This window comes from Myotis daubentonii, chromosome X, assembly GCF_963259705.1.
Source record: "Myotis daubentonii chromosome X, mMyoDau2.1, whole genome shotgun sequence".
In the NCBI taxonomy this organism is placed as follows: Eukaryota; Metazoa; Chordata; class Mammalia; order Chiroptera; family Vespertilionidae; genus Myotis; species Myotis daubentonii.
The window spans coordinates 132,401,430-132,420,980 of NC_081861.1; the positions used below are offsets into that span (position 1 = coordinate 132,401,430).

The 19,551-nt window shown below is 39.3% G+C and overlaps 1 protein-coding gene across 4 annotated transcripts in view; it reads left to right on the forward strand.

The window, feature by feature from the left end:
• The window catches only part of CLTRN (collectrin, amino acid transport regulator), a 39,103-nt gene that overhangs the window by 9,851 nt on the left and 9,701 nt on the right, over nucleotides 1-19,551 (forward strand). For 2 of the 4 annotated variants that reach the window (XM_059679566.1, XM_059679565.1), the window contains 2 exons: nucleotides 5,459-5,544; nucleotides 15,109-15,222. In XM_059679566.1, the coding sequence (XP_059535549.1) occupies nucleotides 5,459-5,544; nucleotides 15,109-15,222 (200 nt within the window). Of the gene's footprint in view, nucleotides 1-776; nucleotides 1,139-1,441; nucleotides 1,501-5,458; nucleotides 5,545-15,108; nucleotides 15,223-19,551 lie in introns of those variants that run through there. The other 2 variants (XM_059679564.1, XM_059679567.1) reach the window with 2 other exon arrangements.

The following is a 19,551-nucleotide window of genomic DNA, read 5'->3' on the forward strand; positions in this document are numbered from 1 at the left end:
AGGAGTCCTGTCCATTCTTTATCTTACTCAGAGCATCTCTGAGGTTTTGCTGCAGGTTCAGCTTTGACACCGTGATGACCTGAGATGCAGTGTGGTTCAGTGTGGTGGAGAGAGGGTTCAGGTGACACCTATTCACTCCTCCCGTTGCCACCAATGCCTTGAACACGAGCCCTGATTTCCTCGCTGTAAGGTAATTAGAACAACTGCACCAGTGAGGTGCTCTTTGGAGGATTAAAGAAAGAACCCAGCAGACCTAGTTTGTGGTGGGCAGCTCTTAATGACTGCTCTATGGCATCCCTGACCAATGTGCTCACCAGCCACATGTGGTTGCTTAATTTAATCAAGAATTCCTTTCACAGCAGCACCAGCACCATTTCAAGTGCTCAACAGTCACCCATGTTTACTGGCTACTACTTTGTGTGGTGCAGCTAAGAGCATTTCCATCATCACAGGGTGTTCCATTGGACAGCACTGCTCTATGTCATCAGCTGTGATTTTGCACAGCTGCCACACCTTCGGGCTGACCAAAATCATTCCCTTTGAATTGGAGGCTGGGCCAGGATGTTTACCTGCAGAAGTGTGAGTCAGGTAAGGCCCTTCTTGCAAGGCCTTTGTCTCCAGAGATAGAAAGGAGTGATATTAGCTTTCCAAATTAAGATAGCTTATCTGTCAGCCAGATAGATACTTTAGGCCTAAAAAGATGGGAAGTTCATACCTGGAAAAAACCTCCAGAGAGGACTCAATTCTTTCCATCCTGTGCTTAACCAGACAACAAAGGGAGTGTGTGTGGGGGAGGAATTCTGACTTTGAGTCAGCAGAGGAAACATTCTTTCAAGCTAGAGTTTGCAAAGCACAACTAACCTGTTTTCCAAACAGGTTTTTGTAAATAACTGACAGGAGATGGGGTTGTTTTATCAAAGTATTAACCTAAGTGATGGGGATTAATCATTAAACCTTCTAGCTGGTGGTTTGCTTGTTTCTCTGCTATTCTAATCCAGGTCACAGAATGGCTAAAGCAGCTTTAAGTGGAGGGTGGATTATTTTTCCCTTGGTTTGTCTTGTGTTTTCCTCTCTGAAAGAATGTTGTGGCTGCTCTTTTTTCTGGTAACTGCTATTCATGCCGAACTCTGTCAACCAGGTATGTAGCCCTGAAACTTAAAAATAGATGAATAATTTTTAATGTTTGATAAGTCTTTGATTGAAAGACCTCTTTATTTTTCAAAATCTATAGACATGTTGTGGCTTGAAAGTTGAGCTGTTTTATGAGTTTGAAAGACAATTTTAAACCACCTAAGGTGATTACAGTTAAACTTGAGGAATTTGGGGAGCAGTTTATTTGCAGTTCTGTGTTCTGTTTATTTCATTTGCATTAGATATTAGGATTTGTTAGGCTCAGTTTGGGCAGATTTTATCATACACTGCTCTTTTTTCTTTCTGGCAGATGCAGAAAATGCTTTTAAAGTGAGACTTAGTATCAGAACAGCTCTGGGAGATAAAGCAGTAAGTGGAGAACCTGCGTGTTCATTTTAAATTTTGTTTGCTAATAACATTGTGCTTTCTCTGATAATGAGCCTCTTTACCTGGTTATTTTAAAGTTGCATAGATTGCTTCTAAAGACCTCAAATCCAGTATCTTCTTAAAAATGAAAATATTATAGTAAAATAGAAATTGTTAATAAAAAGATTTTGCCTAAAATATTTTATCTACAGTTTATGCTAGAAAATATGTGAAGGTTTGTATTATACAAAACAATTTTGCACTGTTGAACATTTCAACCCAGCATAGTGCAGCAAAGGGGCCTGAATCTGGCAGTTAGGTCTTGGTTGGGTTCTGTCCTTCACTATTGTGGTCATTTGAATTTTGTTAGCCTCAGTTTTGTAGACATTGAAAAGAGGTCATATTTCATCCGCTTAAGAGTTTTCATAGCACAAATTTTCACATTCTAACATGAAGTTTCTTAATTCTTCCTAAGTATCAAAATAATAACATGAAATGTATAGTTATAAAATTGAAATTTAATGCTCATGGTGCTCATGAAGCATTAAAGGAACAGTAAAGAGTATCGAATTAATAAGATGGTATTTTGTAACTTTAGTTTCAGTTTTCCAGTATGGTCTGTGAAAATTTCCCCCAATAGGTGATATTAAGATGCTTAGACTATAAACAGTAGAGAACCGCTAAAGAAACTTAGAGGTATACTGTTTAGAGGCTATGTTTTATTTTATTCACTCAATGAGTAATCATTATTGAGAACCTAGTTTACTTTCTAGTTGGGCCCCTTCTAGAGCAGTTTGCTCACATCAGCTCATATAGCTGTCACAATAACCCTTTGAGGAATGTAGTACAGGTATTCCTATTCTCATCAAATGGATGAGCGGTGCAAAGAAAGTAAGTGACCTGCTCAAGATCTCAAGTCAGCAGGTGGTAAAGGTAAGATGGAACCCAGACAAGTCTGGCTGCAGGATTCACTCTCACTCCTTGTGCTATATACTGTTTATCCCAGGATCCTGGGTTCTAGGGATGCAGAACAGCTAAAATCAGGCTTGTCCCTATCCTTATGGAATTATAGTAGTCAGAGAATTGGTTGGCCATTAAATAGTCAGTGAACCAAATACAAATGTGCATTCTGGACGAATATTACAGGAAGGAGAAGTACAAGTGGGTTTTGGCCTCATTACCTGGCAGTTGCTGTGAGGTCTGAAGCATGAGTAGAAGTGAACTAAGGGATAACAGAAAAAAAGAGCAGAGGAAACAGCATGTGCAAAGGATTCTTCACGAAGGAACTTGGTGACAGTGAGGGGTAGAAGGGAGATTGAGTTTTCTGGAACTGGAGCAGTGAGGAGGAGCATGACACATGATGAGGTTAGAGAGAAAGGAGGGGTCAGGCCAAAGAATATGTGGACTGTGTTAGGGAGTTTTGATATTACCTTTAATGTCATGATAGAATTTGTGTTTGGAAGACAGTTTAACAACAGTGTGGAAGACAGATTGGAGGGTGCTAGAGTAGAAAGGTGGCATCAGTTAGGAGGTGATTGGCATAGCGTAGGTGAGAGGTGATGTTCATTTGTCACACACACACACACACACACACACACACACTGAAAGATGTGTGTGTGTGTGTGTGTGTGTGTGTGTGTGTGTGTGTGTGTGTGTGTAGAGTAGTGAAGGGATTCGAGAGCCACTGGGATGGTATGACAAGGATGAGTCAAGGATGGAGCTTTTGTTTCTAATTATGCAACTGGATGGGTGATGTCCTATTTATGAGTTAGGCAACCAGGTAAAGACAATAACAGACTTTAATTTTGAACTTGTTGTGTTTGAGCTATTATTGATAAATAGGCAAGGACAGAGCTGAGATATACATTACTGAGTCATTTGTTCTAAGATGACAATGGAAAGTTGGGGTAAATGACAGTGCCCAGGGGGGAAAGTACAGAGGTCCAAGAGGAGAGAGAGCTTTGAGTTTCTCTAAAACTTGAAGTCCTTTAGAAGACAGTGAATCTGCAAAGGGGGCAAGAGGAAAACTAATAAACACTTGTATCACAATTGGGAAGAGAGTGCTTCAAGATGAAGGGAGTTTTCAAGAGCGGCAGATGCTGTTGAGAGGCCAAGCAAGATGAGAATGAAGAATGCTCATTGTGTTAAACAATGTGGAGATAACTGGTAACTTTAGAGAGAGCTGTGCTTTTAGAATTGCAGAATTGGAAGGCAGATAATGAGGGGGTTTAAGAAGAAGTGGTCATGGTCATTGAACATATAATGAGAGAAGTATGGACAACTCCTTCAAATATTTTGGCTGTGAAGGACTAGAGAGAGACATAAGTAGGTGGAAAAAGGAAGACTGAGTAAAGTGATTCGGTTTTGCTGTTGTTTTATGGGAAAGACTTGAGTGTGGTTGAAAGTCAAATGACAGGCTCAAGGAGCATTGAACAACAGGAGGGGGGAAACTGATATTGTTTAGAGCCTGAGAAGGGCAGAAGGGAAGTGTTCCTAATAGAAGTGGGTGGAATAGCCATGGACAGGAGGAGAAAAACCACATCTGTCCCTTCAGGGAAGGATATAAATAGAATGTGTGTCTATGGAGGAAGTCTTGTATTTGGTGACAGGAGGTTGGGGGAGTTTAAATTGATGACTTGAGATGTAGCTATAAATTATGAAGCAAGAGCATCTAGTGAAATGTGATGGATAACACTGAGATCTGTGGGGACTGAAGAGGGCTTGGAATAGTTATTGTGAACCATGAGAGAAAGAAAACTGATGGGGAAACCTAAGACAATTTGGGAGTAGGTCACCATGAATTTAGAGTAACCAAGAAACCCTGTTTTGTGATTTTCTCCAGTAATACTTGATTACTCACTATAATATGAGTAGGCTACATTAGTTTCCTAGTGCTGCTGTAACAAAGATTGGGTCACTTAAACACAGCAGTTTATTTTCTTTCAGTTCTGGAGGCTAGAAATCCAAGACAAGGTGTCATCAGGGTTGGTTCCTTCTGAGTTCCATGAGGGATGGAGTCATTCCAGGCCTCTCTTCTTGGCTTGTAGGTGGTTGTCTTCTCCCTATATCTTCACATGTCTTCTTTCAGTGTGTGTGTGGTGTGTGTGTGTGTGTGTGTGTGTGTGTGTGTGTATCCAAATTTCCTCTTGTAAGTACACCAGTCATATTGGATTAGGGCCCACTTTTTGATCTAATTTTAACTTAATCACCTTCATAAAGACACAATCTCTAACTATGATTACATTCTGAGGTACTGGGATAGGACATAAAAATTAATGTTTCTTTGGGAGCGGCAGCCCAATTCAGCCCGTAACATGTACATACACTCAGGTTTCAAGCTAAGAAAATTTGCACTGATGTTTATAAAGGAAGGAAGCTGAGAGGGGGAATCAGTTTCTGTGGGAAAGAAGAAAGGGAGGAAGGGAACTGACTGTATTTGTCCATTATGAGATGTCCAAATGTCATATTTATTGGCTATTAATACTGCAGATCTGAAGAAGATAATGCAATGGAAAACATACCACACTTGGAATGATAAAATGTACAAGAAACTCTATCCTGAACATTATGGTGATATGATCTATCATAGTTTCCAGTTTTTAGTATATAAGAAAGATGAGGGGGTGGAATACTGTGACCACAATTAGGATCCAGTGCACCATTTTTGTTGTTAATCCTCACCTGAGGATATTTTTCCCGTTGCTTTTCAGAGAGAGTGGAAGGGAGAGAGGGAGGGAGGGAGGGAGAGAAACGTAGATGTGATGTGAGAGAGACACATTGATTGGTTGTCTCCCACACACGCCCTGACTGGGGGTGGGGAGTGAATCCCCAACCCAGCATGTGCCCTTGAATGGGAACTGAATCCAGTCTAACCACTTAGCAACACAGGCCAGGGCAATCCAGTGCACTAATTTTTACCTCATGCCTCTTTGCTTTTTATTTCTGTTTTACTTCTCTTCAGTATGCCTGGGATACAAATGAAGAATATCTCTTCAAAGCAATGGTGGCTTTCTCCATGAGGAAAGTTCCCAACAGAGAAAAAACAGAGTAAGTAAACAGTGAAAAATCTTAATTGATCTTAATTGATAACTTGCAGTATTATTTGAGATAGTGTAATAATTTAAAACTTGATTATGAAAAAACATTATTAATCTCATTTTAAGGGAACCACATTTTTGTTTAACTTTTACAAAAGCTTTCTGCATTTCTGTTGTATGCATATTTCTCTTGCTAATGAATAGATAGATAGTATAGGTAAGAACTCGACTCTCATTGTATTAGTCAGCTCGGCTCCTGTAACAAAATACCACAGACTGGGTGGCTTAAACAACAGAAATTTATTTCTCATGGTTCTGGAGGTTGGAAAGTCCAAATTTAAGGTGCTGCCAAGGTAGATTTCATTCTGAGGGCTCTTCTTTTGGCTTGCAGGTGCCCCCAGCTAATTGTGTGCTAATGTGTCCTCTTCAATAAAGGGGAAGTGGAAGGGGAAAGAGTGAGCTCTCTGGTATCTCTTCTTATGAGGACACTAATCCTATATTATTAGGGCTCCATCTATGACCTGATTTAGCCATAATGACCTCCTATAGGCCCTTATCTCCAAACTAGAGGCCCGGTGCATGAAAATCCATGCACACAGTGGGTCCCTCAGTCCCGCCTGCGCCCTCTCACAGTCTGGGACCCTTGGGGGATGCCCACCTGCTGGCTTTGGCCTGCTCCCCAAGAACAGATGATCTAAAAGAAATAATCATATCCTTAGGTAAGGATTTTTTTAAAAAGGTAATGGTCACATGAAAATTCACTGCTAACAGGGCTGAGGGGACTGGGGGACTCTGACAGCAGCCGTGCCACACACCTGCTGCCCCCCCGCGGGGCTGAGGGGACTGGGCGCTGCCATCTTGTGGCTGTGGCCGTTGCCATCTTGTGAGGGTGTGATGGTCAATTAGCATATTACCTCTTTATTATATAGGAATACAGTTATATTTGGGGTTTGAGCTTCAAGATATGAATTTGGAGGGAGGGGGACAAATAAATCCATAGTACTCATTTTGAAAATAAATATGTATAGGTTTGCTGGTATCTATCATAGTACCTTGTTTATTTTCTTAAAGGCTTTAGGACAATTTTTAATAGTTTTACGTTTTTATCTATTCATCCAGAGGAATTTTCTCTAGTTATGATGTTTCCTACTATCTCTATCTGTGATTAAGGTAACATTCCTGGTTTCTCTCTCTATCCCTCATTCATTCTCTTGAGAGGTAAAATGAATGATCTGATTGGTGAGCTGCAAGGAGAAATTGGGCTTGGGTTCTCTTCTTTTTCAGAGCTTTCCTGCCCTCAGGCTGCAGCCATTTGCTGCTCCCTACAGTAAGTACAGAATCTGGCACTGCATGGGCAGGTACACACCTGGAATGCTGTGTGTGCTGGTTACAGCTGAGCACTGTTTAGATTGGTAGGTGCAGGTCATAAGGTGTTGAATATCTTGTATAATACTCCAGTGTGTGGTGATAGCTGCCTCAGTTCAGTTCTACATGGGACACTGTAGAGGAATTGATTTCATTTAAGGATTTTTTTAAAAATTAGGAAGGAAATTTGTCTGCTGATTAAAGTCACATCCTCCAACCCAGCCTTTTATTTTGGTCTCCTATCTGATGCATTCTTTTGTCTTAACTTTATAATGCATCAGAAGCTGATAAAGAGGATTGCTATTTATTGGTCTCCCTCAAAACCACACAATATATGATGAATGGGCTATAAATACAAAGAATAAAGTAGGAGTGGAATTTGGGGGAGTGAATTAAACATGTGATCCATGTATTTGTGTGTACACACACACACACACACACACATATATATGTATATATGTATATTTATATATATTTAAAAATAGGTAATATATTCACATGATTCAAACAATTAAAAGAATGAAGTCTATAGTAAAACAAAATTATGTTCTAAGTGAACTCTACTATTTTATAGATGTTTAGAAAATATATATTTGCCTTTATTTGATGCCTTGAACCTCCAGTACTCTTTTCACAATTATTTATAATTTTTTAAAACAAAAATTAGATAATAGCATCACAAAAAAAATCAAAAGAAAAAAAGCTACTGGTCATCTCACATCACTAATCCCTTAACTAATCTCGTTTTATTTTCTAGTCCTTCTTATTTAGCAGGTTTTATATGTTGCTGTGCTCATTTTACTGTTATATCCTCTAAGTGCCTAAATTTCATCTTGTAAATTACTATGTTAAATGAGATGTTTCCATTCTTAGGAAAAGTTCATTTAAACATTTCAGATTAATTTTGAGGAATTCACTTTAAAAACTTTTTTTTTCAAAACTCTGGGCATTGTAGGAGTCTGGGAATATCTGACCTGGATTAATTGCAAAAATATGTTTTCCTTGGAATTGGGTGCAGAAGTTATATAAAGGTTTTTGTTGCCAGAATCAGTTGGAAAAAAATAAAAAATACAAAGCTAGATCAGTGTCAGCAAACTTTTTTCTGTAAAGGCTCAGGCTCTGAGTCCCAGCAATACTGTTGTTGGGGCTGAGTGACAAGTCTGCCTAATGAATTAGGATGTGTTTAAAATGCAATTCAAAGTGCTGGGCCGAATTCCACATGCCCTGCCATAAAGGAGGCTTCATCTTTACACAAATGCTTCCCCTGTGGGAAAGGGCACCACAGAATGCTAGGTGGGCTTAAAGATAACTTTGCAGAGAGGTGACCATATCCCATGTGGTGGGTGCATGGAAGACACACTTGGCAACTGGCTCAGGTTTGAAGTCTTTTGCCTTGCCTGGCCAGTGTGGCTGAGTGGTTGATCGTTGACCCATGAACCTGGAGATCATGGTTTGACTCTGGTTAGGGCACATGCCTGGGTTTCTGGCTCAATCCTCAGTAGGGTGTGTGCAGGAGGCAGCCTATCAATGATTCTCTCTCATCATTAATGTTTCTGTCTCTCTCTCCTTCTCACTTCCTCTCTCTCTAAAATAAATAAAAAACATGTTTTAAATAAATAAATAAATAAATAAATAAATAAATAAATAAATAAATAAAGTATATTGCCTTTCAGAGGTCTTTTGGTGCCAGTGTGAAACAGAGTGAATTCTGGAAATATCCCTTTCTGGGATGGCTTCAGGGATTCAAATCTTGAACATTTGTTGTCTATTGTTTTGCCCACCCCATTATTGCTTATTCTATGAATATTACAGAAAACTTGAAGATACTGAGATGCACTGAATTGAAAATGTTACAGAGTAACTCACTAACGATAGTCAGGAAATAAACAGAATAATGAGTACTCTCATTTTCATCCCACTTTTTGCCTGGTCCTGACTATAGGATCTCTTATACCAGCTTAATCGCCTCCAATGGCAGCGAGCTCAGTATCTCCTGAGGATGCCCTGGCATATTGGGAAACCCACAGCTGGCATATTCTTGGTCCAGTGGAACACTGACTGACTGTGAAAGAGAATGTCCTTTCTAAAGGGAGGCCTGGCTGCGTGCACGCAGGGGGTGCTGGAGAGCTGAACCGGTCCAGTCCCCATCAGCCCAAGCAGGCAGTGGGAGAGAAGGCCGGGGATTCAGAGAGGCAGAGGGTGTGAGGCTACAGAGAGGCTGTGGCATTTCCACTCTTTTCCCCATAGCACTCGGGCGGGACTGAGTTCCAGTGTGTATACACCCTGCAGCCAGGTGAGGTGCTGACAGCTGGGCCCATGCTGAGTTGGGGCCCATGCCGCACCAGTGACTGTATGTTCTGAGTGATCACCTTGCTTGATTCCCTTTCAGCCTCCAGTCAGGTGGAGAGTTGCTCACAGAGAGTACAGTTGTCTGGTTGTATGTGAGGGGAGAGACTTTGTAATAGCCAGAAGTGACAGGAAAGCTACCCAACTGCTCCAAATGCCTTCAAGAAGCAAGAGCTGACAGAGCACCAAAGGCAATGGTGAGGGGAACATGGACCTCTTTTTTTTAAAATATATTTTTATTGATTTTTTACAGAGAGGAAGGGAGAGAGATAGAGAGTTAGAAACATCGATGAGAGAGAAACATTGATCAGCTGCCTCCTGCACATCTCCCACTGGGGATGTGCCCGCAACCCTGGCACATGCCCTTGACCGGAATCGAACCTGGGACCCCCCAGTCCGCAGGCCGACGCTCCATCCACTGAGCCAAACCGGTTTTGGCATGGACCTCTTTTTTTTTATTGTGGTCTACTGAGGCTGGCCTGTTGAACTGCATTACTGTGGTTGGATCCAGTTAATTAAATTAAGAATAGAAAGTAGTATGTGGTAGGCATTGATATTTAAATGATGGGTAAAACCAGGTTTCATACAGCTTAGGCCCCCACACCCACGAAGCTGGCTCTACCAGATATTATCGGAGGACGGACTAAATATGATTCTTTTGGAATCATTACTAACAAATGTTGCTTTTTTTTAAAAAAAAATCCTTATTGTTGAAAGTATTACATATGCCCCTTTTTTTCTCCCACTGACCCCTTGTAGTCCACCCCTATCCTAGTGCTCATAGTATTTTCTTATAATCCTTGATATCAAGTGGTTTTCTTTTTTTGGATTTTCTTAATAGTAGAATAGAAGATGTATAGAAAAATTTAAATGATAGAAAGTTCTGATTTCGTTATGTCAGGTTTCTTGAAGTTTTGTTGGGACTTTGATTGAAGATGACAACCAGGTGTTTTCAAGATTTTACAATAAGATTTAGGCCAGATTTACTAAAATAGCTTCACAGGAACTTTGAAATATTGAAAATAATTTCTATGGAAAATATACTCTAAATGTAAAATTTTACTCAAATATTGGCTTTTAAGATAATCTATCATTTTTAGCAAGAGAGGTAGAAGTCTAACTCAGGCATGAAATTTTCTTTCTGAGTTAATGGTGTAGGGCACAAATGGGTTTCCTCCTCTGCCTATTCAAGGAAAAGTCTTGTGATCTAAACAAGGAACAACGTGCTGTTGTATCCATGGTAAGGGGATTAACAGCCTTGTGCTTGTAAGACAGCATCCCAGCTCCTGTTTAGTCCTTTTGATTTCCAGAAACAAGAGCCCGATTCTTAGACCCCTTGGATGCACTTGGCCCTGTCTGGCGCCATTGATGAGAAATGGCAATGGAGCCAATTCTTGGAGAATCACCTTCAGTCTAGGGCTCCCCACACTTGAGGAAAGGCAATGACTTTTTTGTTTGTTTAACGCCTTAGACTTACTATTCTCCCTGGAAGCGCCATGCAGGAGGTATACTTAGTATTTGGTTGAAGAAGACCCTATGCAGCTAAAAGTATTGCCCTTTTTTTTGGTAATATCAGTCTTGGGTAAATTATGGAAATAGTGCTACCTAAGACACCAGTACAGTGGGGGGGGGGGGGATCCTAATAAATACTGGATAAAATTTAGTACACAACAGAACACATTTTTAAAATTTTGTGCAAATATTAAAACCCCCCTATGCTGACAGATGCCATTATCTTGCATTTGAACACAGCTCTTCCTGATTTTCTAAGTACATGTGTATCTGTTATCTCTTTGTCCATGAAGCAAGTAACTATTTTTAATCCATTGTCTTATTTTATTCTTGTAGATCATTTTAGTGTGCCCAGGGAACTTTAAAAATAACTGCTTTGCTCCTGTATTTGTGTGTTTGTATTTAATTTGAAAAAAAGATATATTTACAAGAGAATTGCAGAGATAATGCAATTCTGTATCCCAATAGTCCTCAACCTGAGGGTATTTTGTCCCTTCACTGCTCCTGAGTATATTTGGAAATGTCTGAAGGCATTTTGTTTTTCACAATTTGATATGTTCTTGCCATCTGGTGTGTAGAGCCTAGGCATGCTGCATAAATCCTTCAAAAGAATAGACAACTTCTCACAAGTAAGAATTAGCCAGCCTAAAATGCACTGAGAGTCAGAATTTCTACTCTAGACCCATTTTCCTAATGTTATTATCTGTATATATATAAAAGGCTAATATGCAGTGTCCCCTTGGGAGTTTGACTGGGAGACCGGGAGTTCAATCACTCGCTATGACGTGTGCTGACCACCAGGGGGCGGCACGGAATGAAAGCCCCGGTCAGCAGCCGGAAGGCCCTAATAGGCCCTGATCACCGGCCAGGCCTAGGGACCCTACCCATGCACTAATTTCGTGCACCAGGCCTCTAGTGTTAAATAACTATGATAAATATATCAAAATTAAGAAATTAACATTGGCTCTATGTTATTAAACTGTGGCATTTTTCAGATTTCCCTTTTTTAGACTAATGTCCTGTTTCTGTTCTAGAATCTATTCCTCTTTAGGCTGATTCAATCTAACAGTTTCTCCATCTTCCATTGTTTTTCATGACCTTGACATGTCTGAAGAGATTTATAAGTGTTTTTCACCTGGGTATAGCACTGATTCCAGCCATGTAGCATATCAAGGTTGCATATGGAAATGGTGTGTTGTTGGGTTATATCTATTATAGGAAATTGTTGTGGCATTTAGAAGGTGGGGATGAGAGATAACCAATGTGATACCCATGTCAGGACATTGCCACATAATGAGGAATTTCCTACTCAAAATGCCAGCAGTGTGCTCATTGACACACTAAGATCTCAAGCCCTTTCTAGTCATGTAGAGTGAAAAGTTTAGTCTCTAATCTAGCAAATAACAGGAAGTAATCCTCAAAAGCGTCATTTATAGAGTTTTAGTCCAAGACTTTTTGTATCTAACAGTAACTATCTTCGTTGAAAATGTTGGTTTTACTCTTTTCAGCATCATGTTAGTCTTTTGGGAATTTTTATTTCAAATGTTTTTATTTTATTTGCCAAAGTGCTGTATTAAAGCATGAGTTGGCACACCAAAGAAACACTGAATAAATAACTTGAATTCATAGTAAGAGACAGTGTAGTTTCATGGTGAGGAGGACACAGGGAAGAACTGATGGGGTGTATGCATTCCTCTTCCTGTTTTATTTTTCTTACAGCATTTCTCCCACCTGGCAGTGTGTACATTTATTTACTTAGCTATCATCTGTCCCCACCACATTAGAAATCAAGCTCCAAGGGAGAATACAGCTATTTTCTGCCTCTAAAGACAAATACCACAAAATTCATGTTTGAGCAGTATTTAAAGAGACGTTAGGTGGGAAGAAAATCATAGGCAAGTGTTCAAATGACCACTTCCTTAGCTCCTGCAGTATTACTTGGTGTTTGTTTAATTTATAAAAATGGCATGTGCTACATATAACATTACACCTCCCATCCTTTTCATTCAATAAATGTATTTTTGAGATTTATCCTTTTATTTATAAAAGTGTAGCTCTAGTTCAGTAGCTTTTCATTGGAGGTGATCTTTGTCTTTCAGGAGATATTTGGCAATGCCTGCAGACATTTTTGATTGTCACTAGCGGAGGTGGCCTAATGACAACTACTCGAGAGAGGCCAGGGTTGCTGCTAAACATCCTGCAATGCACAGCACAGCTACCCAACACAGAATTATCTGGCTCAATAGTCCAGATGCCCTGGGCTCTTTCTTTCCTTGAATCTGTGGACTCGCTTGATAGCACAGACCAGATTTACGTGATCCATTCCCCTACTGATGGACATTGAGGTTGTTCCAGTTCTCAGCTCTGAGAAAGAGTTTGACAGAGAACAGTCTCACTGATACAGTTCTCTCTTTCTCTCTCTCTCTGTAAGAGAACTGCTGGTAGCCACATTCTGTTCCAGGAAACACTTCCAGAATGGATGGACCCACAGACACCCCCTGCACTGCCTGGGATTCCAATTCTCTGCATCTTTACCAGCATTTGTTGCTATTGTACTTTTTAATTTTTACCTACCTGAAGAGCTTAAATGAGTAGCTCATTAAAAAAAAAACTTTACACTGATTATTAATAAGGGAAAAACCATGAATAATTCACACACTACAGCATTCTACAAAATTAGGGAAAATAATTTTGCCAAGCATGCACTTTATTTTGTTCATCTCTGTATTTTGGACATGTTTTAACTCACACATTTTGGGAGAACAAGCTTAACAGTTTCTGCCAGTAGAGGTCACTGTCTCTCAGAGATTCTCCACTAGGCGCTCTCTCTCTCTCTCTCTCTCTCTCTCTCTCTCTCTCTCTCTCTCTCTCTCTCTCTCTCTCACACACACACACACACACACACACACACACCCCTCCTTCCAAGCCTCTCCACCCCCACATCCTGGAATATTTGGCAATGACATTTTAACAATGTGGGTATGCTACTGGCACCTAGAGGTTAGAGACCAGGGACTCTTCTGAAACCCTGCAATACAGAGGACAGCACCCAACAAGCAAGAAAGAATTGGCCCCAAATGTTAACAGTACCAAGCTGGAGTGGAAGAATCCTATTATATGAATCTTTGAAAGAAAGACTGTGACAATCTCCAAGATAATAACGATGCCTATACTTAATGTTTAAAATAAGAACAAACTTTTTAGTATGCAAACTGGACAAGCAGGGGTGAAAAATGCCTTCCTCATTAGTGTGTTCCTAGGAAAAGGCAGTAGGGGTGAGTGAGTGGGTGGGAGGAAGGCAAATGTTTGATTGTTAGCAGTGATTCTATATGTGGGTGCTACCAGACAAGGAGAGGGGGTTCTGAGGCTTGGCAGACCTGCCAGCTGGGATGGTGGTGGGTGACCTGGTAGTATCCTTGACTCATGCAGGGGCAGAGTAGCACTCATCAGGGTAAAAGAACTGTGGTTTTGAGTCTTAGGAGTTGGTAGTGGCAGGGCCTCAAATAATAAGACACCAGCATGACAGTTCTCTCACAGTCTCCAGCTGTGACTCTGTAACCTGTGCTGGTGATGTCCTTGCATCAGGGTGGATGACAGACAGGAACGGCAGGGTAGTGGTATTGTCCTCCATTCGACCTGTTGCACCAGGAGCAGAGTCCCAGGCCTGGGCACAAGGGAAAGGATCACTCCGTTTCTCCATACGGGCTTGAAGGCAGACGGCCTGCACTCTAGGCTTGGCCTCCTTCTCTTGGTGTCTGGGTCTCAAACCAGACCCAGATATGTCTGTCAAATTTCCTTTTTCTTTTCTTGCATTGGCTGAGAGGCCTCAGTACTATCTCCTTAGCACAGAGGTCAGGGTACCCTTGGGTGGGTGGATACATGTATATGAATAGAGGGAAGCACATTTCCAATTTACCCACATACTGGAGTGGGAGAGGGACAGAAATAGTGGCCATTAGAGCAACTATTGGATCAAGAGTGGGCAATGGATTTATCTGGATCCGAGAAGCTTCAGTGGTTCAGAGAGGCCCAGTGTTTGGAAGGCAGGGGTGCTGCCAGCTAACAGGTGATGGAAAGTGAGGTCCCTAAAGCTCTCTACTAAATAATTCTTGATTTTATTTTTTTGGTAGAGTCCTTATTTAAGGAATGGTCCTCAAGTATATGATTTTGAAAAAAAGAAATTTCCTATGTAATTTTATTCTTAATAATACCTCTCTTCATAATGGTAGAAATTACTTTTCATTAATAGCTAAGACATCTCTTAAGATGGCAATAACACCAGAGTAGATGGTCCAATGAAATGTGGTATAATTTGCTTACAGTGTTTTTTTTTTCTTCCCATCATTTGCAGAATTTCCCATGTCTTACTTTGCAATATAACCCAGAGGGTGTCATTCTGGTTTGTGGTTACAGATCCTACGAAAAACTACACACTTCCTGCTGATGAGATACAGTCAGCTATAAGGTAATCACTGTGAAATATGCCTTCTACCAGTAAATCAGCCTGTTGATTAATTCAACTCTTTTCATAGGCATTAAAGAAAGTTATCTCTGCTTCACAATATTTATTTATTAAGATGTCAAGGATTTTATTTTGCTAGTTTATATTAGAGATTATAGATCAGTGGTTCTCATTAAGGGTTACTTTTCCCTCCAAGAGACATTTGGCAATGCTTCCAGATATTTTTGCTGTCACAGCATGGGGCAGAGGGAAGTTTGCCACCAGGCAGAAGTTAGGGATGCTGCTAAACATCCTACTATGCCCAGGACAGTATCACGCAACAAAGAATTATTAGACCCCAAATGTCAATCATGCTGTGGTTGAGAGACCCTGGTTTAAATATTAGCTAAGAATGTTTAGTACTGTCTTTTTTTTCAAAAGCAAGAACACCTTGTACAGAACTATTGTGTGATGGTTCATCACATAGATTCTGGAGGCCAAATGTTTAGGTTGTTAATTCTGGTTTTGCTTCTTGCTAATTATTTGAATATAGACAAATCGCTTCTCTTTTGCTTTCTTTTTTTCATTTATAAAACAAGAATAATATGATACCCCTAGCTCAGATTTCTTGGGTCTCTAAGAACTTACCTTCCTTAGTCAATGTTATAGTCTTTATTTTTAAAAGATACCTTTTAGATAACTACATACATAGTTATTATAATATTATTGACTATATTACAGCACTGTATTCCCTGTGCTGTACTTTAAGTCCCCATGACTATTTTGTGACTACCAATTTGTAAAAGATACCTTTTTACAAAAAGAGGTAAAATTAGGATTCATACAAATAAAAATAAATTCTATCAAATACTTTATTATTTCATTCATTAATGAGGAAACTAATAAAATATTAAAACTAGTTCAAAGGAGACTTCAAGGAAGCATGCATACATAGGAATCAAAGAATGGTGATATTCATTTAAAGAAAGATCACCAGTTTATTTATCAAGTAGTCATCAATCATGTTCCACCAGACACAATTCACTTGATTTTCTTTGGACAGGAATCATTTACATTTTGTTAGTTTTATATACAACTTACAGATTTGCAAAATAACTCATAAACAATAAAAGGCAGAAATTTTCCAGAAAGGTGTTCTTGTCAGATACTCAGTGATATTTTTTTGCCCATTTCAAGATTTACAGGTTTTCCTCACGGTTCCCCTCCTCCTCTCCTTGTGATTATAACAAACTTTGAAAAGGGAAATGTAGCCTTTATGTCATAGCAGCAGAAGGATGCAGTTTGTTTTCATTTCAATTACTGTGCACACTTTATGTATCAAAACTTCAGATCCCACGCATGATTGATGTTGGGCAAAGGTATATTAGAAGAAACAAACTACAGGGTATCCCAAAAATGTACATACACTTTAACAGCTGATAGCTCAGTTGATGTTTCTTTCTTTTCAGATTTAACCCATTGGAATTAATCATTATGCAAAATGTGTATACATTTTTTGGGACACCCTGTATTTTCTGAAAAAGAAAAATGAAACAAAGTACATAACTCTCTTTACTATAGATTTATGTTACTAAGGTTCACATTATTGTCTTTACCAAGGCGAAATATCTAGTGAAAGAACTCATTTGCTTTCTGTAAAATATTAACATTTAAGATAATGAGCACATGATAAAATGCCAAAGGTTTTGTGTGAACAATCATCTATTTCCCTTGCTGAAGCAAAGTTATTGATGCCAGGGGTGGGGAACCTTTTTTTCTGCCAAGGGCCATTTGGATATTTATAACATTATTTGTAGGCCATAGAAAATGTTCAACTTAAAAAATTAGCCTGCTATATTTGGTCAAACATTTCATTAACTCACTACGAATGCTTTGGCAGGGCCAGACCAAATGATTTCGAGGGCCTTATTTGGCCTGCGGGCCAGACGTTCCCCACTCCTGATCTATACCAATGGGAAATGATTTAATCTGCTTTAAATGATGATTTGAACTAAATTGTTCCTACACTTTCGCTACTAAGAATACTGTTAAGACCCACCACTTAGGTAGTAAGAACTAGGAATATTGTATTTCACGTGAAAAGAGCTTTTATTCAAGCCCTGTGGTGTGGGAGGGCTACAAGGAAAATGAAGGCACTTGTGGTTAAACCAGGCCTCAGTTCATGTTAAGGAGGAAGTGTTTGGGGTGAAGGTAGATATGTAGATGAATATGTTCACAACAAAATGTTTGTTTCAAATAGCAGGAGAAAATATTCAGGGCGTGAGGATGGCTAATAGAATGGAAATTTATGTCAGGGAATGGATAGGGCTCAACGGGATTGTATGAAAATAAAGGAAACAATATCAAGAGCAAAGGATAGAGTGAAAAGAAGGATGTGGTACTTACAGTACAGGTAAGAGAAATTGCAAGTCTGAAGGATCTACATAGTTGGGCAAAATAATATTAGTTATACCTAATTTGCCCAACACTTTTTGGTTCACAGGCATGTTTTTATGCATCTGTGGCATTTAATACCAATGCCAGTCATTTTTGAGTCATTATTCTTATTCCTCATTTATAAATGAGGAAATTGAGATTCAGGGAGATTAATTGATTTGCTAGAAAAATAAACAGTGAGACTTGAACCCAGGCATGCTGCCACCAAGTCCAGTGATTTTTTTTTCTCTCTACTAGAGTGTTTACACCTATAGAATCAGGTGAGGGAATGACTGACCAGTTCTAAGATGTCTGTTTTAGCTGTTTTGTGAGAGTCTGCCCATATTCAAGGCCAATCTTGGCTGAAAGATTCTTGTTGATTGATACCTATTGGGGATTTCAATGGTGGACTCAGATTTAGTCTGTATACTGAACTGGAACTTCTAATCAGCCTGAAAGGTGATAGAATGGCAAAGTGTTAACCAACCAAATAGATAGGATGAGAATGCAGAACAACTTTTCATTTTACTCTGACTTACACCTTAGTAGAGGAGTTCATTATTTTGTGGAAAGATTTGTGTTCCTGGATTATCAATATTAGGTTGTAAAAAAAGAAAACATTCTACAGTTTGGTAAAAATCACATTGACATTATCTCCTGCTATAGATTATCTGGTTGGGATTATCTTTTATATTAATGAATAATCATGCCTCAGCATAGATTTTTATTTGCTAAAGGAGGTCTTTCCTGATAGCTTGGTGTGGATCTGCAGAGATTCTCAAGCCATTACTGTCAAGTTCAATATGGGCACTGTACAAGACAGTAATCACCAGCCGTATGTGGCTATTGAGCACTTGAAATGTAGCTAGTCCAAGGTTAGATATGCTCTAAGTGTAAAGAACACACTGAATTTCAAATACTTAATACAAAATAAGACGTGAACCAAGGCAATATTGATTATATGTTGAAATTATATTTTCTTAGATGTATTGGGCAAAATATATTACTAAAATTAATTTTACTTGTTTGTTTTCACTTTTGTAAAAAATGCAGCTCCTAAAATTTTTTAAGTCACACATAAGACTCACATTGTATTTCTATTTTTCAGGGCTGCTCTAGAGGGAGATGAAGTCAGCTAGTCCAGTGTGAATTCAGTAAAGGTCATACCGTATCTCTAAGAAATCTCATCTAGTTTTCAAATTCCAGTTAGAAATGAACTTTTTTTGGTTTCAGTCAAAGAAGTCTTTATAACCAACCCTTCCCTAAGGCATGTTTCCATGCCTCCCTAACTGGTAACATCACCAAAAATGCAGATTTTCCCCAGGAAAAGTAGCACATTTACCTTTATGATTTCTAGTCTTTTGAACTCCTAAAGCACCATTTACTTTAGTCATATAGAACTACTTGCAGTTTACTGAGAAAATCATACTATCCCATGTCTCCATTCCTGTACTCACTACACAATTTCGTCTAAAGAACTCCTACCTGTTCCTCAAAACACAGTTCAAAAGTTGCCTTCTCAGGAAAGCAGCCCTGATTTCTCACTATGATGTACTTAGCCTTCTGCTGGGCTCCCCAACTGTACCCATATTTGCCTTTTTCATAGAACATTTTTTGCACTGTGATTATAGAGGGGCCGATCTGTCATGATTCTACACTGTAAGGTCTTTAGTATTTTTATTTCACATTGTTTTTATAGCACCTAGCACAGTATTTGGTACTTAGTAAGTTTTCCACAAATGTTTGTTGAATTAATGGGGGGAAAAAGACCAAACTGATGGATTTGCAACTGCTCCTGGATTAATGTTTTCTTTTCTCTTCCTGATTTTCTTTTGTTCTCATGTTCATCATTCACTTGTTAACATATAATTTTATCTTTTGGGGCTGTTGGTATTTATGTAAATCACCTTAAATAGA